At 35.2% G+C, this 23,705-nt stretch overlaps 1 protein-coding gene across 6 annotated transcripts in view; it reads right to left on the reverse strand.

Moving 5' to 3' along the window:
* EPHA7 (EPH receptor A7) overlaps positions 1-23,705 on the reverse strand; it is a 167,223-nt gene that overhangs the window by 32,808 nt on the left and 110,710 nt on the right. For all 6 annotated transcript variants that reach the window (XM_026844869.1, XM_026844873.1, XM_026844868.1 and 3 more), the window contains exons 6-8: positions 9,807-9,931; positions 6,297-6,465; positions 518-626 (exon numbers count right to left, since the gene is read on the reverse strand). In XM_026844869.1, the coding sequence (XP_026700670.1) occupies positions 518-626; positions 6,297-6,465; positions 9,807-9,931 (403 nt within the window). The remainder of the gene's footprint in view (positions 1-517; positions 627-6,296; positions 6,466-9,806; positions 9,932-23,705) is intronic.

The following is a 23,705-nucleotide window of genomic DNA, read 5'->3' on the forward strand; positions in this document are numbered from 1 at the left end:
CATGAGCAGTTGCAATCAAAAAGCTTTTGTATCAAATACCAGTTGGGACAGGTCCTAAAGAGAAAATTCTAGTTCTGGTGAAAAGCTTCCACGGATAAAACAGAGGATTAAAGGACTTGAAAGCAGAACACTGTTTTACATGAGAGTACTCTTAAACTTACTGCTGTGCCTCTTTTTCTTGAATGTAAAGTCAATTAAAGGCTGATCAGATAAAGTGTCAGACTTCTCTATGTGGGAAAACTGAACAGAAGGAGGGACTTTAAGGAGTATAAGTAAAGAATCTGCTAGGGGTTCCTTTTACAGTGCATTTATATAGGACAAAAAGAACATCTTGATTTAAGTATGTCTTACCAAAGAGGACAACCAGTATAATTGATAACAGGATTTAAATGAAAATTGTTTTTACTAAATATTACTTCTGTTTCAGTTTTGCAAACTACTATCCCAGATTAGACTGTGCCTTGAGAGCTCAAAAGAGTGGGATTAGATGTGTTTATGCCGATGCAAGGTGCAATACCTTCGCCCAATGATGAATCCAAACACCATGAAGACCAGAATGATGGTTCCTGCCACAGCAACTACAGCTATGATAATAACAGGATTCTGTTCACTGGAAACAGCCGTGGCTACAAACAGAGCACAGAGCAGAGATTAGTTTCAAATTATTCCCTACAAAGGAACTGCAAAAAATTAAGTCAACCATCATGTACTGCAGATGTTAGTTTACCTTTTCCTGAAACTATTACATTGATATAATTAGTCTAAAGAAGGGCCTCCACTAGAAATTCATCCAAATACTGCATGAGTTAATGATCATCTAGAGGGAATAAAAAGGAGCTATGGTGGAATTGACTTGGCCAAAGTGGTACAGCCATTAGCTGAAGGCCAGTACCAGCCACTTCCACTCCTTCCTATTGCTGCACTGCCTTCTGTTTTGCTCAGTGGCTGACTCCTTCCTAAAAGGGAAGACCTGGATATCCCAGTAAGGGTGGACAGTAGGAGAATAATCCCTGAAGAGCTCTGCTTCTAGCCTCCCCTCTAAAACTGGTTGATATGACTTTGAGGTTACCTAAGGAAATAGTGTCTCAACTATAAGAAGAATGTTTGAGATGAAGCACTACTAACACAGATTTCCTAGTTAGCATACTTTCATCTCTTACTGTTATTAATCATTGTAAATTGCTATTATTACTTACCATTTGTTTCTGTTAGCAATGAAAAGGTGCTTCCACATATACAAAATGGAATTCTCCATGCTTCAGAGAATTTACATGCTAAAGTATCCACACATTACTGCTCTTTTTATTTAGGTATGCCAATGCAATTAATATATGCAAATGTATGCATGTCACATTAATGTAAACTGAGGATGTAAATACTTAACCTAAGAAACCTTAAAGTTTGTTAAACACATTGCTTGCCCAACATCTAATGAGGGCGACCATGTACTCAGTCACATTAAATGTACTCAGCTCTACTGAACGCTATGGAGCTATGCTGATTTTCAACAGTAAGGATCTAGCTCAAGAGACTAAGAACAAAGGAGAAGAATCAGGCAGTGATGCTGAGGAAGGGACTGTGAAAGTGTGAGTCATCTGGAAGCAGCAGAGCAATGAAAGAAAAAAAATTAAACCCAGCTGATAGCTGATTAACTAAATTGTAGATGGTATGTTAATATGGTGAACTGCTGGAAGTGGTAACTGAACAAGAATGTCCATATGAGGATTTTATGAATTCCACAGAATCAGGTTCCTGTTGCAGACTTAGGAGATTCCCACAGAAAAAAAAAAAAAAAATCTGTCCTAGGAGAAGTGAGCCAATCAATATGATTTGTTTTGTCACTGACCTGTATCAACTGCTTCACCCCAAAATAAAAAAACTCCTTGTTATACTACACAGATATAGAAAAATCTTCACTGGGGAGAAAATGATCCCCCTCCCCCCTTTAATTTTATTTCTTAGAGAAACTTTATAATTTTTCTATGTTCTACCTAATGCAGGTGAGGAGGATCTCATTATTCATATCAGTCTTTAACTTAAAAGAAAAAATGCTTGAGTAACTATAACTTTCTGAGATACCTAGGTCAATAGGATACTACTGCAGGCCTGCATATATCACACTGGTGGAACCTTAGGAAATGAACGGTCACTATTGTGCAAGAGAGTAGGGGCATGAGTAATACAACTCAGTTCCTGGAACATCACCAGGCCATCAAAGCAGACAACAAGGTCAAACTTATATAAAATACAGCATTTCCTAAAACTGTTCCCTTCTCTCTTTGAACTTCAGTGCAAACATCACTCCGAAGTCAAGAAGAAACATCATCCTATCACAATGGCCAGGGTCTGAAGCTGATTGCATTAGATGTTCCAGTCTAACAGAGTTTGGAAAAATACCTAGCCCAGCCTGTCACCTAATCTAGCAACCATGTTGAGTGCATAGAAGTTGACATATGTGAGTGGGTTGCTCTGAATAATTGCCTTACAGATCTTGGGTACTGGCACATTCTGGAAGGAAGCCAAGGATATTATTTGGGCTCTGGAAAATGTTGGGGACATGGTACACTGGTCAACTGGTAATATAGGTGAGATGCAATATATGATGTGTTTTAAAAAAAAAAAAAAAAAAAAAGAAGGTCTGATTGTGGGCATGGTCTGGTATGAATTCAGTGACAGCTGTCCAAGACCCCTGCCTCTGTTCAGGTATTATGTGCTGCTTCTCTTATGTGTGCTAAAAGTCAGTCCGTTAGTGTACAGGTGAATCGGAACCCAGCTTCTGTAATGATCACTGTGATTTGGCAGAGATAAAGATGCCAGAGCATTCTTAGAGGAATGATTTTGGGGTGCAGATGATCCTTTCAGGGGGTGTGTGGCATGGTTACCTGTCACTGGTGTTGCCACAACGGTGATGGCAGGAAACCACCAGCAGGACAGGGAAGACTGCCCTTACCTCTGCATAAACTGTACTCAAACACAGAGGGCGAGACAGGGACCTGGTGCTTGGGCAATCAGCTTCAGCCGATACGTAATCTGATGTTATGATATTTGCATATCCAGGTGAATGAGGCAATGCTTAATTTAAAAGAGATAAAACCACCTTTTAAATACATGGTTGTAGGGATGTGGCATGGATATCCAAACACCCTGGAGGATTTAGGAAAGATCAGCTGTAAAAGCTGTGCTGCTTCTCCAGTGACATTTTCTCATGCAAGCAACCTGAAATCTATGATTTGGAGAAAAGAACTTCTGATTATGTCCACCATGAAAGCTTCTATGATAAATATTACTTTCTTAAATATTATGTTTTATGTCTTCTATAAAAATTTGTAGCAGTGTTATTTCAGACAGTAGGAATAAATTTTACAGCTGCATATTACTTCAATATTGCTTGATTTAAACTGATTCACGGCAAAAGGAAAAAGCAGTCTTCTTCATGCCAGGTTGTAATGAGTCCTTTTACTTTAACATTGAGAGCTGTAACAAGTGACACAATTCCCTTCAATTACAAAAAGGACAGAATCATCTTTAGATCCACTGGCTAAAAGACATTTAACATAACTTTTAAATATTTCAGTGACTTGAAAGATAAAATTCCCACTTAAGTGATATTTTATGCATTTATATTTTCATCCTGAGGCACTTCTGTCTCTAACAACCAGCAATGATTCCAACAAAAAAAATTACAATTATTAAAGTATTTTTATCTGGGGAAAACACAGTATAGAATAAAAATATACTCCATTTCTAAAGCATTTTTACTTTGTAATTGCAAAATTTTTACATAAATATATATGGAATGCCCAACATGTATGATATGTGCAAATACAAATACAAAATATGTACATTTTACATATCAGATAATATTAATATAATGGACATAGTTCATCAAATATTGAAAAGTGGCCATGCAGCTTCTATCACAATTCAGAAACAGAAACACAATATAAAAATCTACTTAATCAATAGCACCAACCAAAAGGTGCAAACTGGTTGAAGTGCCAGGAGAAATTCAGGTAGGCAACATGACTAGGTGAATGTGATGGTCACTATATATATTCTTACATATACTTTGACATATTTAAAAGCTGCATGTAGAAATCCACTGGAATAATGAGGAGTAAATATCTCTAAACTTTAGCATAACACTGTTTTACTGCTCATCTGTACATTGCTTCATTTGAGATATATTTCCTAAAAATGATTCCATAAAGGTCTTCCTTTAAAATGTTAACAAAAGAGTAATTTGATTAGCCTGCAAGTTCTGATAAAACTATAATTAAAATATGAGGAACAAATATTTTTGTGTAAAACAATTCTAGAAGAACTCAATGGAATTAACTATCTTTTTATCAACATTTTAATTATTTCTGAAAACCATATATGGAAGATTGTGGATGCTTATCCTTGATGGGAATTATATTCTATAATATCTTCTCAAGATAATGGAAAATATGACACTTTTAAAATTTTATTTAATGAAAGCACAGGACATTTTACATGGCATGTTGAAACACAAAGCTGGCCTGTGACACGAGAAAAATCTGTGCATACTGGCCAAATATGTTGCTGGTTTATATGCAGTTTTTCATCACCTAAGTCAGAAAAAGGTATAACATAAGTGTGGTTGGTGTTGCATTTCCTAATCTTCCACATGGTGACCACACTCCAGTCAAGACTGTTTCCTTCTGAAATTGTCTTTTCTAATCTTAGCAGCTACCAATATACTTAAATACAGTATATTAAAAATACTCAGGTAATTGTGGAAATGTTGAGGAAATATTTTAGTCTACTAATTTTAAACCACTATGGACAATAGATTAGCTAATTAGTAGAAATTTATGACAGATTATGACAGACTTGTAATTTGTTTTCCAGAAATCTATCCAAAATAAGCAATTACTTCTGGTTATACCTCAGGTTCCCATTCTGCAAAACGGGGATTCTGCTACTGACTCTTTCTAAAGCAGAACTCCACAGATGGCAAGTATGCTATCAGACACAGAACTAATAATATTAGTTATAACAGTTTGTTGGTGCTATTATGTTAATTACTATTTCCATTATGTCTATTAGATATACTGTATTATTCGTTACTGAAAGTTTTCATACTCTGTGTGGAAGCAAGGTGGAATCAAGACCTAACCACTATCTTTTAAGAATACCCACAAATTGTTCAGGTGACACCTAGCTGCAATTAATAAGATGCAATAGTGTGTGTCCACACCATAGATATGCTGCACAGAGGCAGGGAGCAGAGGCTATGTATTCTCAGCTCCAAATCCAGCTGACCAGAGGAGGTCAGGCAGGTCAACCTGAAACAAGTGACTCAAAACAGAGGAACCAAATTTGGGGCTGTGACAGAGCAGTGAAGCTCCCAAGCAGAAGAGGCAGTTCCTGTGAGTGGGCTCATGGCTGTCAAGTCTCAGTGATGGAAGTGTTTCTTTCTGAAGACTCAAAATGTGGAAGATTTTCTCTAAGCATACATGCATATATCCACACCAGTGAGGAAAAAAGGTATCAGTGTGACTTTTAGACAAATAATTTAGACTAATAAGGGCACAAGACAGGTTTCAGCATCGTGAAAAGAGCAAGCTCTTGCAAAATGTTACCTCTCTGCTGAGATGTCTCAGCCAGATTCTCTGGTGTACTGTACTGAGAGAGCTTGTACTTCAGCTTCGTACTTTCCATTGTGAGGGGTTTTGAGAAATTATTTTCTTTACACAGCTTACAACATATTACATGAGCCTTGGAGAAACCTAGCACTTTTGAGACCTCTTTTTCTTTACTAAAATCAAGTACAAACTAGTCAATGAACTAAAAAGATGCTAAGGATGAGCATACAGCTTAAATAAGACACACATAAATAAAAACATAAAGAGGTTTTTCAGGAAGTCAAATAGGGAAAAAATGACCTGGAAATGCCTCTGTGGGCTGAAATCTCTTCCCTTCTCTCCCCAGTTACAGAAGAATCTAATAGAGTTACTCAGCTCACCACTACTCTTGTAGGGGGAAAGAGGTGTGTATTTCAATGAAAAAAAAAGATTTCTTTGTGTTAGAAGGGCATCAGAGGGGAAGAACCTGATATGTTACAATTCTTCTCCAGCTAATTATGACTGTAATTTCTAGTTCTAATTGTAGTTCTAACTAACTGAAGGTCATGCTTCAAAATACAGTGACAAAAATCCACCTTCATGTAGAACTTCATTCTTTCGAGTATTGCCTATGACTTTTTCCTTTCTTGGTTTACTTAATACTTCTACTGCAAGTGTTAATTTCCTATAAATCTAATTGTTTACCTGTGGCTTCTTCTAGTGTGGCAACATCCAGTCTAGGGCTGTAATTTCCATAACCAGCAGCAGTAAAAGCACGAATCTGGAAAACATACACTGTTCCTGGTTTTAGATTATTAATAGAAGCTGAAGTGGACTTGGTTTTCACTGTTGAATAGGTCCTCTCCCTTTGATCCTGGAAACAATAAGACAAAAGATTAAATGACATTTACAGGTCAGGTTTAATCATGGTTGCACACCAGCAACTGTCAGCCACTCTGGGTAGTTTATTTCAATTTGTTGAATGCTTTTTTTCCCAACATAAAAAATAAAGCATACTCTGTGGAGTATTACAAAACACTATCAATGCAATGAGGAGCTGTAAGTATAACATAAAACTCAAATGGGATGCTCATGTTGTTACTCATAAAACATCCAGACATAAAATGTTTACTTCTTTGGCTCTGATTACATTTTGTGAAATTTTGATGAGAAAATATCCTGATCACAGCTTTCCAAAGGGATCTGTGGGGTCTAAGCAGTTCAAGGACAGGGAACTCTGTTCTTTCATGGTCAGAACATCTTTCCTTGTTACCTTCCAATATGTTTAAAATATGTTACCTTCCAATATGTTTAAAAAATACAGTACTGCCAATGGTTTTTTTTTTTTTTTTTTTTCTTCTGGCTTTTAATCTTTCTCAGGTTTTGACTATGTCACCAAGAAGAACCTAGGGAACGAAACTCAGTATGACATCCCCCAATTTGCAGCTGTAAGATTACAAAACCTATAAGTAATAACTCTCAAATACTACAAAAATTGTATCACAGATCATTACAGTACTCAAAAAGCCCTACTTATTCACCACATTTACTGATCCAGATTATCATTCATCATAGATATGTGCAGCCCTGTTGATTTTTGGTGGCAGATGCAACCCTGATTTGAAGGGCAGAAGAGATGAATTAACCAACCATCTGAATGCACGCTATGACCAGAGAAGCATGAGCCGTACGAGGCAGTGCTAATGAGATGGATACAGAAGGAAGGAATAAATCTGTAACTCATTTCAGTAGTACTTCACCGGCTAAAAATGATGGAGAGCCTTCCCCTTTGCAGTCAGTAAAGCAGCAAAAGCTTTTGCTGAAATACAGAGTTAAATACAAAATGCATGATCTTTTTTTTTTTTTTTTTTTTTTTTTTTTTTTTTTTTCCCCAGAGATTCAGTAATAGCTTCTCCTGGGTCTTGTCCAGACTGTCATTTGACCAAGTCAGCCAGCTTGGCTAGCAACAATTTTTCATATCTTCTCCAAGAGGGTTTAACTCATCTGTAAGTGAGGACCATGGTAGAATGTAGGTTAGTATGTGAGAAAGAACAAGAATGATTGAGAGATGAGAAACAAGTGTAAGGAAATCATAAACAGTCAGGTTCATGACTGTAAGCCAAATTGGAAATTCAGAGTTTGGGTTTTGATACATAAATGAGGCATATTTGAATTGCCAGCAGTTCCTGTATTCAAACTAAACAAGTAACAAAGAAATAAAAATAACCTGCACTAGAAATCTCACAGGAGAGGCTTACTTGAGAGATTTCAGGCAGTTTCCATTACAGCCCTAGCCAGAAATGAGAGGTGAAAAAAAACCACTTATCAGAATATTTCAGAACCACAAAAATGTTTGATTTGTTTCTGAAAGGAGCTGAAAGTTCACATCTTGTTTTCCTTTTAAACTAAAGGAACAAAACTTAAACTGCCTCTCACATTTTGAGCAAGAAGCTTATGAAGTAGCTTTCAAGCTGAACTACGTTATTTTGGAAGGAAGACAAGCATTTAAGTATTTGTGTTAAAATTGTCTCACTGAATTAAAGGTATATAGTCCAGTTTATCTGTGACTGTTTGTAAGATAAGATTCTTATTCTCTGTAATACTGGTAGGTTTCCTTTCATTACAAAAGAACTTTAACACCAGTTCTTGTCTTTGCAAACATAGGAAACTGGCAATGAACATATAGGGAAAATAAGAAAAACCACAATCTAAAAGCTATCACTATATGAAGAGTCTAGTGTCTTGATAATTTTTCCACCACCTATTGAAATTATTTTAACAGATTAGAAACTATTCTGTCTATTAAAAAAAAAAAAAAAAAAAAAAAGGTTGTTTGTTTGTTTGTGGTTTTTTTCATGCAGAGAAGAGTTTTGCCTTCAGTAAATATGCAAGCTTTTTATATGTATGTACTTTACTTATGGGTGTGTGTACACACACATGCTTGAGGAACAAAAATTACCTGCTAAAATGCGTAAATTTTTTAACTAAAAATTGTTTAGCTATCTGTACATATCTGGTAAATTTTGTAATGTGAGTTAGCGTCAACAAATAAACATTTTATTCCCTTCCTAAATCATATAAAGATCTTTTAATAAGTACATTTGTGGAATTCAGCACTGAAAATTAAATGTGACACTTGATACTAGATCCAATCTGGTCTTAATTTATCTATTTCTATGTCACCTAGTAAACTGACATGGTCTTTTTGATATAGAGGTACTATTACCTTGTTTGCAGAGATAATATGACTTCACAAGTGATCACAAAGGAGTTCCTTTGTTCATTTCTTTGATTTATTTTTTTTTTTTTCTCCCAGAATGTTTTATAAAAGATAGGAATATGTTACATGCTGCAGGAAATTTCCCAGAGAATCTGGAGAAGCCACACTTAGACTGGGTCCCATGACAAACACGTAGCTGCACAACCTGTCTTTGCTCTGCTTTCATCCAGTTTACGGTTGCATGTGGCCCTACTTATACGCTTGTCAGAATTTTTTTTATTCTGGACTACTTCAAAGTTATCATGAATGAAGCCCTAGACACGCTGAAATGAATGGCAAAATTCTGACTGACATCAATAAGATTGCAATTTCACTCTACTAGAAACAGAGATCACTTAATCTACTATTGAAAAGCAGCCCTCGATTCATTATTGTGTTGAGAGAACAAGTGAAAAATAAATTTCACAATGCTGGGCCTTTTTAAAAGGACAAATAAGGAATATTTATCAGCTGAAACTGTAGGAATTGCTTTGGAAGTTTTCAGACACCAAACTGAAGCTGCCCAGATCATAAAGAAATACCAAATACTAAAGAGTTGTATTTGATATTCCCCGTCGTCTGGAATTGCAGTGACACAGAAGGAAATGAAACAAGCTTTAAACAAAATGTAGGAGACAGAAAAATGACAAATATGGTAAAACATCCAAGTCCAAATTAACAATAAAAAAAAAAAACAACAAAACCAAAACCTGGAAAAAAAGGCAGATTTCAAATAGATATTTCATTTTTGGGATACCAAAATACAATATATGAGACATGTGATAGCAATAATAATTGCAGGGATCTGCTAGTTATTAAAACCAAGCAAAATCACCATGACTTTGAAGAGACGGGAAAGTTGATAGCTGATAGTTTTAACATTGTTCCCCAACACAGCAAGCCAACATGAAGCAAACAGCACACTGTTGTACATTACAGATAATCTTAGCACTTACTTTCTCATAATACTTGATTTCATATTCAGTAATGACTCCATTGGGATGTTCTGGTTCCTGCCAGGAAAGCTCCACGCTCCTCTGCAGCACTCTCTCTTTCATTACTCCACTAACTTGCGAGGGAGCTGTTTGGACAAGATGTGTCAATAAATAAAAAGCAAATTTGTTAGATGCCTAAAATCAAATGTCATTACAGATCCACCCCATGCCGAGCCACTTTCATTAAAGTAAAAGAAAGCACCTTTTCATAGCTCACAATTCAAAGCTAATGAATATTCAAGCAGGACCCTATTACTGTTCATAATCTTAGAATGGAAATTGAATTAAAGTGCAAACAGCAAAAAGTGGCATTGTTCAAGTTAGTGCAAAACTGACATTGATGGGATAGGAATAACAATTAAGCAAATTAATTCTGATTAAGATAGCTAAGCAGATTTTTAGATTGATGTGTAGTAAAATAAAAATAAATATTTATTGCATAGATTTCTAAAATGTGCATAAAAAGAAAAATGTTTAGAAACAAAGTCACATTTTAGGCTGATTTCGTATAACTGATTCCAATTCTGCTTAAAAAATAATCTATCACAGTATCTGATTACAACATGACTTGGTGATGAAAACAACTTTGTTAAGAGACTAACTCCCTCACTTTTCCACTAGTTCAAACCCCTCCAGGACACTCTCTCTTTAGAGATGAAGTTTCCTTATTTGGTCTTGGCATTTTTTGAAATTGTGAGATGAGACACTGTCTTCTTCCAGCTCACTCTATAGAGACACATACATGCACACTTGAAGTATGCACACATACACACAGTTTCCTAATAAACATCACCTATAAACAAGCACCTTTGGGAATTAAAAAAATACCCAAACAACCACCAACAGTGTATAAGCAGTATAAAGCCACTGACTCTCATTTAGAAATGTTTAAGATATAATGTAATGAAATTTGAAAGACTGAAAAAGTAATTTGCTTCATCAGCTTATCTCATGTTTAACAAAAGAGGAAGACAGCAGATTTTCTGCTGATGTGCAGTTGCAAAGGAGGCCAAACATCACAGTTATCCTCAAACATACATATTGCCTCTATGAATGTAGTGCAGAAGTCCTGTAAAACCATAGCTCTTTAAAAAACAGCTATGGCATTGGAACAATGCAGAACTTGATCTTGTGCTCTTTCAGTTCAATGGAAATAATTCAAAGGTGTAACACAGCTCATGGAAAAGACCTGATCCTCAGCCCTCTGCAGTTAAAAGCCAAATGACATTTACAGGTACAGGAACGTGGTCATATTTGGAGAGCAGATTCAGACACAGGAAAGGAAAGTAAAATTAGAGATAAATTTATTTATATCCTTTTCAAGTATAGACTGTAGTACTGGTTATAAAATTGAATATTTGTTTGAAGAAAAATTCTGAAAATTTTAAAAGTTTTCTAGGTAAGAAAAAGAACAACCTTATTTCAGAACTCTATATAAAGATTTCATTGTGTAAAATTATGTACAGTCTTCAGATAAAACAGTATCCTTATCCCATGCAACAAGCAGGTTAACCTCACTTTATTTATTTAATTTTATACAAATAAAACATCTATAATGCACACTCCTACAGCATTAAGGATAAAAATATAATGATAAAGGAAATATATCTACAGCACAATCAAGATAATAATCTTCTAAAAAACTTGAAATTTGATTGTTAACTTTTTATTTTAATTCTGAAGTTTCTAGCCTTATTTTATAACATGTATGTTCGTGTAGGATTTACAACTAATTTATATTAGAGGCTCCAAGAGTGAATGAAAGTTAACGACTGAAGCCATGCATGATAATTTTAATTATGAACTATTATGTTGTGTATAATCAATATAATCAAAGTTGAAGACCCCTTAATGTAGGCTGCCTTACTGATAAAATCGTAAAATTGTATCATGTAAACACCATGGGTTGATAAATCATTCTAAAGCCAGGATCACTCCCTTTCACTCTTCTTGCATTTTCTTTCTAAAAGCTTAGACTGTTTTCACTCTCTAATTAGTGAAATATATTCTCTTTTGTAGCTAAGAGTCTGGAATGCAGCAAACTAATTCACTCTGTCTAGTTTTCTTTGCCATGATTAACTAGTTCTCTTCTTTGTCTAAATGAATACTACAGCATCCTGGCTGAATTTCAGAGAGGTCATTACGTTTCATGTATAATGTTCTATCTCATCCAGATAAATGTTTTCAAATTGCTAATTTTACATTTTTAGATGTCCAAACTTATTAATGTTCATACTTATCATGAAACAATTTTATATTACCTAGGTCACTGGAGTTTTTTCTCAACATTTGCTGCCTTTTGTTTTAGCTTATCAAATTTTTTCATTCCGCTGGTCATAGCATTCATTTTTTTTAAGCAGTGAAGCAAAATGAACTCGCTTCCTCTGGTATTAGTTAACTCTGTGTATGTGGGAAAGGAACAGTAATATGGAGAAGGAGGAACAGAGAAAGGGGAAGATTTTAATCAGGGAAATGAAATACACTATGTGAGATTCCTACTTAACATCTGTACAAAGTACACCAAAACCAGACATATTCCAGTCTTAAGGAATTTCCATTCAAAACAAAAACTTATTGATCTATCATCATTACAATACAGAATTCAAAACTCTTAAATAAATACACTCAAATATGTTTCCTGTTAAGTAATATTATTTTCATTCAAAAATGGTCAGATTAAAAACTGGGTTTGGGTTGTTTATTTTGTTGTTGTTGTGTTTTGGTGTCCCCCCCTGTGCCCCCCCCCCAAAAATGCTGTGCTATTTTTCATTAGTAGCAGAATAACATGAGGAAGAAGAGAAAATCCAACCCTTCAGACTGTATATGTTGGTAGCTCCAAAGACAATTATGTTGTATATAATTACCATACCCTGTGATATTCCTAGAATACAGTAAATTACATAAACTTGTGTCCCCACATTTGGTGGAGGAAAAGGGAATCATCAAATTGGTTGAAGGAAGAGTATCCTCCTCTGGCAAGGTAACCAGTTGTTGTCACTGCAAGGAAATCTCTGTAAACTAGAGCAACTATGTAAGACAGTTTATTGACACAAGAGGCTAAATGTATATGCTACCTTTATCCTGCCTTTTGGTCGCATTTCCTGATTTGTGCTTAATGAATGTGTACAGACCAGAAGAATTTTGTTCTTTGTTCTAGTATAATAATTTCCTCCATATTCTCTCTGTGCCTTTCTTAAAGACTGTTTTGCATTCATGTTTTATTTGTTCTGGCTTCCTGATACCTTTTAAACCTTGAGGCCACTTCTCATTGCCTATCCATGTTAATTAATTAACAATGTATTTATGGTTTCGTAACAACTATGTTTGAGCAAGCTTGAAAATGAGTTAAAGCATACAGTTCATCCCTAAATACAAGATAAAATATGGTATTAAATAACAAAAAAGAGATAACTCTATAAAACCAGAACTAAAAATACTATTTTTGTTCCCATCACTAGCCAAAACAACATAATAATAACAACAACAACAACAAACTATTTTTCTTCTTTAGTAGTCTAGTTATTTCCACTGCATCCATAACAAAGTTTTTTGTGATAAAGACACTTCTTACAGCATTTCTAGACAAGTACCCAGTCCTGAATGACTTGAGCATGCATAATCCCTACTGTATCACTTCAGGTTACAAAGACGTATCACTTGTCAGAATCATTATTTCCATAATATATTACACTGGAGGATACAGGCTGTTCAAAACACCATTTGCTATCAACTTACTTTCTGATATACTTCATCTCTTCTTTTTCTCCTTCCTGCTGACACAACATCCAATGCATCAGACATACAGAGCCTCTCAGGGCTAACAGGAAGATGTACCTACACATGCTGCATAAGAAAGTACTTCAAGAATGACAGGCCCTCAGCACACTCATTCACCTTTTTTAAATGCCTCAAATATACCATTCAGCAAAAGAAAAAATTGATTTTCACCAGGTTTCAACATCACAGGCACAAGGAAATATAACTCTGCTGAGCTTTACTGATAAGGCCTTCAAGCTATATAGATTTCAAGGTGGTCATCATTTTCAGATCAAGTTACAGAAAAAGTTAAAACTGAGGTGTCAAAAAGAGCAGGATATTCCAAGGAAATATTTTTTTCCCGAGAAAATATTGCATCTGGTAGACTGATGTGTTACATTCATACAAGTCAAGCAGATGGTATATTATTAATATGTGCAAATACTTGGAAGGCATTGCTTTTAGTCCAGAGTCCTCTGAAAATGTTAAAATACTATATTGCTCATGCTTTTGATCACCATTCTTAGCTATTCTTTGGTTTTAATGAGTAACATTTCCCTTGCTTCACAGTGCACTTTCCAAAAGACAAAGAGAGATGCAAAATTAAATCTTTTGCACTTTGTACCAGGAAAAAAAAAAAAAAAGTACAAAATAATAAAACAAATCAATAAAAAATGAAAAATGAAAACATGTGAAGCTGGAATTTCACATATAAGAACTATAATGCACCAACTGCTAACACAAAATCAGCTGTAACATCTTTTTACTGAAAAAAGATAACTCAGCGGAAGAAACAAACCTAGCAATTTCTCTAAGATTTCTTAGAGTCCAGCATCTCGAATGTGTCTCTATTCCACCAACAGCATCAGTCATGGAGAATTCTATTTTGATACTTTTAAAAAAGTGTCTCTAGAAGAAGAATCCTGTGTGTTTAGCAGTTCATGGGTATAAAACAAACTATTAAAAATCCTCAGAATTAAGGGTTTAAATCCTGCAGTCCCACCTCATGCAGAAAGTTTCAGAAATGAACATGAGTAAATGGTCCCAGCACAGGACCAAACCCTATATTAAAATATGCTGCCAAATCTACGTCTGCAACTCCAGCTTCACGACTTCATATAAAAAGACTAATCAATGATTGGGCTATCAGCCTTCCTTAACCATTTTTTTTTTTAATTTCTTTACCTTATAATAGCAATAATGTGCTTAAGTCAATCTGAGCTTCATCTTGTACTTGCTGAAATCAACAGCAACACTCACTTTCATAGCACAGGACCCTTACAACACTTCCTGAAGGACAGAAACTTGGCTTTTTGCCTCTTGCTTTTCATATGACAAAGATATCAAAATCACTGGCTTTTCATACAGCAGCAAAGAGATCAATTTTTACATCCCTGTAAAAGTGTATCTTGGAGCCCAATGTAAGTTTTACATTACATGAAGCATTAACACTTTTAACATTTTTCTGCAACAGTGTTCTACAGCAGTCGGGGGATGTTTTGAGTATTCAGCCTGAAGGGGACATTGCTAACAGATGCAAACCATAGAAAAACAGAGATAGCAGCATCCCAGTGGTTAGAAGCTCCTCGATTATTTCTTTTAAAAATGTCTTCACTGTCTCCTTTATTGGAAGAAATCTTTAGATAAGAGTTGCTTTGACTCTACGTCTATTTTAAGTCAGACTGGAATCTGGCATCTTACCAGCAACAAACACAAAATGAAGCCATGTATATATATATGAAAATAGTAGCAGAAATTAGACCGTTGTTAGCTTTTAAATGGTTGTTCAGGAAGAAAATACAAAACTCCTTATACTCTATTAACAGTCCTACACCAAGATTACCCAAATGGCACCCTTCTGCAATGGCTTGCTTACTAATTTACTCCCAAGAGAAAGTGTGTAAATGAAGTCATAACCCAGCCTCCCACCATGCTCTGGTTTGCTCCAAACGGAAACTTAGACATCAGAATTGCCAAAATTACTAAATAAGAGTGTTAGGCAAACAGATGATACACCTTGAGGAATTGCAGCTATCACTGTCAGGGGCCTGGGGTCAGCATGTGGCATCACACTGTTTTTTATGCTGGTCTGAAGCAGTATGCCTCAGGATGCATGCCCTCGCTCACTTCTGAGGAGCTGTCTGATACACATAGATGATACTTAAAGCCTCGACAAGGTTTTGCAGGTACTGGGCAAATTTTAAGACTTTACTGTGCAGATATATCCCTTATTTGTTTATTCTGTTTGCTATAAAGACACAAAGGCTTTGTGTGGAAAAAAAAAAATATATATATATTTCTATAAATTATTATATTAATTACAATATTATTTTTCTTAAAATCTCAGAGCACAGTAATATGGCAGTGCTACTCAAGCCATGGTAGAGTTGTCATTTTGAATGCTTGGAAAAAAATGTCAACATTTCTCATGTTTACATTAGTATGTACAATAATTTTTATGCTATTTTATATGAGAGTTCATGCAAAAAGATAATAGAAAGGAATAGGATACCTCCATTATTAAATGGATAGATGGAAATTCATAATATTTTCTTCTTTGTTACAGTGTATTTCTCTCCCCTCAGTTAAATCTCCACATGACAAAGCAGACCATGATAAAAGGTTATTGAGTACCACTATATTATGTCATTAGTACCCATAGCTTTGGATCAATAACTGAGAAATTCCCCACTGCGTTTATAAGCTGCAGCATTCAAAGAGAGACCCAAATAAATGAGATATTTTACACTAACAATATCCTACAGAGAAGCCATTTTAACTTCCTCTCTGACACACTTTACTTTCCAGCTCATAAATATAACACAGTGTGCTTACAATGTTCTGTAAGCCATGAGCAGAAGCACACACAGCTATCTGGGCCACTTGGGGATGTCCTGAGTACCTGGTAACAGGCAATGTAGTCAAGTAATACTTGACTGCATTACTCCATTACATTTTTTACCATTGCTTTTGTGGTTGAGAAACTCTCAAATTACCTGCTGATCTACAGAGAGGAAGAGAAGCAGTAGTTACCCAAATATTTTTGCAAATCAGTTAATAAATGTAAGTAAAAAAATGAGGAAAAATTTATTCATACAGTCTGATCTGAGCTAATATTATTAGCAGATTTCTAAGAAAGCTTATGCTCAAATAGCTTTCTTACCAAATATGTAGTGATTTACTAATTGCCCATATCTTTTATGTATCTGATGCATTTTAAAAAGTTAATGGTTTAGTAATTCCTTTGTCAAGCTCAAAACACACCAGCTGGATCACTTTTATATGCTGTCTACTCTGGCAAAATTCTGGGGAAGGAAACCAATAAAAAGAAAGAAAAATAACTTACCAGAAAGAAATTAAACAGTTTAGAAAGATCAGTACTGACAGTTTGTCTATCATGTTTGTTTGTTTTTGTTTTGTTTTTTTTTTTTCCTGGTCAGAGCCTACATCTAGACCCTTTCTATGAACTCCCCTGTTTCTCCTGCCTGACATTTGGTACAAATATTATTGTCATGTCTTATCCCCTTTCTTCCAAAACTGGCAATTTGGGCATCAATCAGTGCTGAACGGATGCTGAGTTGCGTAACAAGTGACAACATCGACTCCCAAGGTATCCACAACTCTTGCTTTGTGAATAAGTTTTGACATGTCAGGCACAAATCTGATTCTTACAAATGTGTTAGAGTAACAAACCAGCCTTACAAATAACAGAGAGGGACTTTTGTCCTCCTGAAGCATTTGTTTTCCTTTGCAGAAGAAATATGTCTATGTTAATTAGATTTTTCTTTTGTTCTACCTTTTGCGATTCATCCTTCATAAATTTTTTTTTTTTTTTTAGCAGAAACATCTGCCACCAGCCTTGCAGTAAATCTTTGGCACACAGGTATTATTCTTCATTAAAGAAAACAAAATACCACAAAACTCCCCAAAGATGAGGATACTCTTTTCCCTGGTGGGCTACTTAGACACATTATGTTCTCCTTCTGTCTCCAGTCATCTCTGCTGGCAAGTGTCAATTACAGACTTAGGTTTTAGGGAATGGAAGTATAAAGCACAATTTACAAATACTTTCCTCTGGAAGCAGACAGGTGTAATGACTGAGACTGTTTGCTGTAATTGAATTTCATGCTGTCATCTGTTCAGTCACAAAAAGATGTCAGCTTCAAGGATGCTACTCATGGGAAAAAAAAAAAAAAAAAAAAAAAAATCCACACAACAAAATCCCTTAATACATTCTCATTGCTACTGTATAGCTAATATTGCCACACTAGTTTGACTTCTCTAAAAGTAAAAGTCATTTTTGCTAGAGGGTATGAGGTGATTAGATTGGTGTCTTTGGAGGCCTACACACCAGTAAAATTATGTTTATTTAGTGTAGGATGCCCAAGAGTCAACTAAATGAATTCCAGCCCCATAACAAAGCGTTTTGTTTCGGATATAGCCAACCAAAATCCGGAAACAAAGTGACATGCCAACAAAATAAAAACAGTTGATCAAATATTAACAGAAAAACATATAAATATTCTATAAAGATGTCAGCACAAAACAATAATTATCGCTGTGCTAGAGGTTTGAGCAAATTGATGCTTTTGGAGACATAATTGTTCAGTGGGGAAAAAAATATTACTCTACTAACATTCCTAAAATGGGTACAACTGCTGTTCCAGCCTTCCAAATTCCTGTGAAATGCATTATAATGGCACTACTAACGATGGACATATTTCTGAAAGCAGCATGGGTGGTATTTGGAGGGACCACAGGAAGAATTCCCTGCAAAAATTGATTTTTTTTTTTTTTTTGTGTGTGTGTGTGTGTGTTATCAGTCTGTACTTATTCTCTCAAAGAGCATTAAATCTTTAGAATTTAAGGAGATAACCACCTGGGAATCTCTGCTACAGTGATAAGTATCAGAAGTAACAACCCTGAAGTTAGTGCCTATATACAGGAGTGAGACTCATGTCCATGAGAAGAAGGTCAGGCACAGCAGTCAGCCTGTGACTCCCTTGGTCAGGGCTTGAGGAAGAAGCAGTTTTGCTAACCAGGGTGAGATCACCACTGTGGAGAGCTGCCGCTGACGTAAAAATTCATGTACATTACAACAACTGAGAAAAAATCCATTTGATACAATGTTGATAGTCCCAAATGAAATAATTTTGGAAGTATGCATGAATTGTTCAAAAAACACTGTCATGCAAAACCAGACGGAAAACCTCTTATCTTAGGGGGAACACATTTCGTAAAGTGAAGCTAGTTGATTGATTTGAAGATACAACATAAATTAACACCTGCCTATTAAACAATAGTAATTAGATAGAATGTACATATTTATTTAATAATAAAATACACAAAATTTGTATGAAAATATCTGTGGTTTGTTTATATTTTCTCTTTTTTGAAAACAATAATATTAAAACTTGTAACAGGAGTAACCATTTGTAGGGCTTACGAAACTAAAAATTGGCATGATTTTTAAAAAGTATCCCTACCATCTATTATACAAACAGTAAATCTAAACATAATTTCCAAAAGATCTGAAATATTCTTGACTTTGAGTAGACATTCGTTCCTAAATCTCCTTACTGCTTAAAATAATCTTTGATTTGTGGGGATTTTTTTTTTTTTTGTTATTTCAGAACATGCTACGGTTCAACGCTTCTCCAACTTCTGCTCACCGGAAAACTTTGCACAAAGACTTGTCTGATACAGAAACTTATTAAACTGGAAAGAAATCAATCATTTAATGAAAGAACTTACTATGTGGTTTTAAAAGCTGCACAGAATCATCATCTTTTTACAGACTTTCTAGTGGCTTCACTTCCCTGAATGCTATGAGGCTCTAAGGGAAACCCAAGTTCTGTATCCAAAGGTTAACTTCTTGGAGATTTAGATTACGAAAATGTCAATTGCACAAATTATAAACCCATTTAGCTTTCTGATTAGTTCCACTTTTAGCATACCATTTAGGGCTCTGTTCTGACCTCTCATCAATTATATTTTAGTTTAGCTGCATCGATTTTATCTAAGTTATCCTTGCTTTATACCATTGGAAATAAGATCAGAATCAGGTCCTAAGGGTAAAGTAATTAAAAATGTAATTACCACAACTGATCATGCAACATAGCTACATCATTAATTGATTACTTTTTTTTTTTTTTTTTTTTTTTTTTTTTAACAAAAAGATTAAAAATTCTTTTCTAATTTCACAGAGGTAGGTTTTTACTCTTTTATTTCAGAAATAGTTCTGGATGGCATCCAGGCAATCTAACTGAGGCACCTGGGTGCATCTACCCTTTAGGCGACCACAGCTCTCCTAAATTATGTGCTTAAGTTCCTCCAAATAGCTTTGCTCCCTGTGACATAGAGGTAAGTGCACTGGAAAGATCCAGAAAGAGATCCTGCCTCTTTAAATTGAGAGCCATAAATTTGAAATCATCTCCATTTTAAGGTCTTTGAAAAACTTTCTCCACTGACTACAGAGTGAATTTAGGTACTGATTTTAGGAGAAACAGATGACCTGGTACACCAGATAAACCTGAAATGTAACTTTTGCATACTTTTTAGGTGAGGTAGACCCCATCTTCCTCACACACTATCTAGAATTTCTTCCTAGAATATCCTAAATTTTCCTTGTGAATTTAAGGAGGTGCATTCCTTGATCTTTAAAGCACCTTAAGGCAATTAGTCTGGAGACTGCTCTGGCTTACCTCTCACGCAAATCTTGTACTGTCCAGGTTTCTACATCCAATAGTGTAAGTTTAATTCTTGATGAGCTTAGAGGTATTTTAACAAGCTGCTAGCTAAATACTGTAACTACTTACCTAACTAACATCACAATTGTAGAGAAACAATTTAATGCTAAAAATATTCTTAAGTAGAATTAAAGTGTGAACTAACATTTTTTATTAAAAAAAAAGTCCACAAAACAACAAAACCAGAACAACAGCTTCTGGGTCTGATTCTCTTTCAATTTTTAATGGCATGAATAAGTAGTGACTGCACTGACTCCTTTCATCCTGGATGTCTAACTTTAATCAATATCCAGGATAAAGGAGATGAAAATGGAGCTCTTTGCAGTAACACAAAATCATGCAATGTTTAGTCAGAAAGGTTAAATTCAAAAAGAAGATACAAAGATGGTTCTGTTTTATTGCAGAATCACTCAGTATGCTGTAAAAATAAACAAAATTGCATAAGCATTCTTGAATAGTTTATTATGGTTCTATTTCTCCTAAATAATATACTTGAGATCAGATTCTCCATTCCCTCACTCACAGTGAAAGTATTGGGAGAGTGAAGGATTGGTCTCTCTTTCAGGCTGTATGCAACATATGCTGTCTTGTTAAATAAAAGTATGGAAAAATGTTGTCTGTATATATGAGCCCTTCCAGGTTGTAAAGGATACAACAAAGAGACAGTAAAACTGTAATGTCTCAAACGAAATTAAACGTGAGTCCTAACCACAGCACTATCCTGCGTTCTAAAGAAAATCACTATTTTCCTACATAGACTCTGTAGATGATTTTTCAATTACTGTTTTTCAATGAGAGGCTCCAAGACTACAGTAGAAATTATTGCTACCTACATGTATGTACAACACAAAAGTATTCACCACCAACATGAAAAGACTTAAATTTAGTGATTCCAAGGCATATCACCAGTTGAGCAAGTCAATTTATATGAGTGAGCACAGTGTACAATATGGTTCATATTTAGATTAGCCAAACAATATGACATCATTTAGACCAATAGTGTATTAAATTTCAGAATGTGCAAGGTTGCACAGTATGTGAACAGAAACAGAAATAAGACTATAGCCTCTGAATATCAGTCTATTGCCTTATTCACTTGAAAAAGCTCCAGTGCAATTATTTATGCTCATGAATGTATTATAATACACATATTAAGATGCATATATATCAGAATCATGAACATCTACAGCTTGTTTCCTTAATGAATATGGTCTCAACATTGCTTACTGTATGAATGAAAAAAAAAAAAAAAAATTAGTATTGGAATTTCCCATGATAATAAATATACTGAATGTTCATTATTCTCCCTTAAATGTGCATGTGAAAACCCTGCCTTAGGAAACAGCTATGCTAAGAAAATTAGAAACTCCTCTCGTAATCATTCAATGATAAAAATAGTCAATCTACTCATTAACTAGATATGAGTTTCTGTAGCTCTTTACGTAAACCACACTGAAAAAAAGGTGAAATAGTAGAGAGGTTATTTAACTAATCAAAGCTGTACTGCACACATGCTCAGGGATAATAAAACAGAAAAAAAAAAAAAAAATCCCTCTTTGTTCTGATTAGCCAACAGTGGTTGAATTAGTCACAGAATAAAGCTGGTAATAATAAGGGCATGTTTTATTTTAAATCTATATTTGAAGGGTTTTTCTTTTTTTAACCTTGTAATTTCTCTAATCCAAATTAAATTAAAGGTTTATGAAATACACATATGAAGTCAGATAATATAAAGACTCATGGCACTTTTATAATGGCATCTGTATCTCACAGGAACCAATCAGAGCTTCATGCCTGCAGTATGTGTGAAGATTAATAAGATACATACCTTTGAACAGACATGATTGTGAACTAATTTTAGGAGTGGAGCAACCAACAGGTTTATCTTTATTAAAAGAGCATTTACTATATATTGGCTGAATACGTTGCAATATTTATGGTAGTGTACAACTTATCAATAAATATAATTCTCCTCATCTAACTACAAATTTCACTCTTTCCCCAGGTGTGCAATACCTGCCTCAACTGATTCCATCTAATTTTGTACTCAAGATATTAAAATACAAATCTAGCCTCATTAAGGTTTTTTCAGTTAGTGGAGAAAGAGATCCTGCGGTCCTTTAGATGTTATGGTAAGCACATCTTAGGTGGGCCTTTAAGCTAGATTTTGTTGTTCCAGATGTGTCCTGAGATGGAACCTACATCACTCAACTGGCGAGACTGTTTGTTCACGCTACATCTTTCATAGGGTTTGGGATTCTTTAATTATTTATCATTATTCAGTTTTAAATGGTTAGTCTAATATCTGTTTTCTCTGACAGAAATACAGAGATGATAATTCCTGGTATTTGTATCAGTTTATTACCCAGAGCTGGGAAGGAGCCTCCCTAGATGCCTAGTGAAAATCTCTCCCAGGAAGAAATCTAATCAGAGAAGGGGGCTGCCCTGAAAGGCCTCCAGGGAGACATGCTATCTGGTACAGCTCAGCACCCGGCTAGGGAGGCAGGACTTCCCTCAGAGGGACCTCAGAAGCATCTGCCACTCTTCAAGAGGCAATCAAGGCATGTCCTTTAAGGAGTCTGGTTTACTTAGAGCTTAAAACTTCTGTTGATATGCAATATATGGAGAAGTTTGGCAGATGGAGTCTACCACCTACCCACCTTTCTGCTGTAGTCACTAACTTTGCACCAGGATTCCTAGAAACCACTCTCACCCCCTAGATACAGACTTTGAGTTTCTGCAACTCATTTCCACAAGCTTGTATTCTATGAAACACACTTACATAAAAGATACGTAGATATACATGATGAATTAGGATTGTGACTAGCACAAGCTTGCGAGGTGCAACATGCAAACAGCTAGCCAGCTGACCCACAGCACAACAGCCATACACATGCATGTTAGGTAACTGAGCTTGGACTGAAGTTACAGGATCACACAAAATTGTGCTTAACCCCTACATTTTACTGTACAGCCAGTAGGATGTCCAGATTACATACTCTAGTGTTAAGTATGTACGTACTTCTCCTCCCCTTTTCAACTCTGTGGCAAACTGTTGGCAAAAGAATTTAAAAAATAAAAAAAAGATCATCAATACATTATTTTAGAATAAATTTTTATATGTATATATTTACTATATGTATTTAATAACAAGTTAGGTCGCAATGCCCCTGTCCCCTCAAAAAGAAAAAATCAAGAAAGAAAATTCAAATCTGCAGCATTGTTGCAGAAGATTAATTCACTTAGTGTGAGATTACCCTATTTGCTCCCTTCCTTTACTATTTATACTAGTCCATAGCCCAGGGAGTATGGCACATGAAGGAAAAAGGGAAGAGAAGGGGAAGGGGAAGGGGAA

Source organism: Athene cunicularia (genome assembly GCF_003259725.1).
Source record: "Athene cunicularia isolate RWA chromosome 3 unlocalized genomic scaffold, athCun1 chr3_part1, whole genome shotgun sequence".
NCBI classification, from domain to species: Eukaryota; Metazoa; Chordata; class Aves; order Strigiformes; family Strigidae; genus Athene; species Athene cunicularia.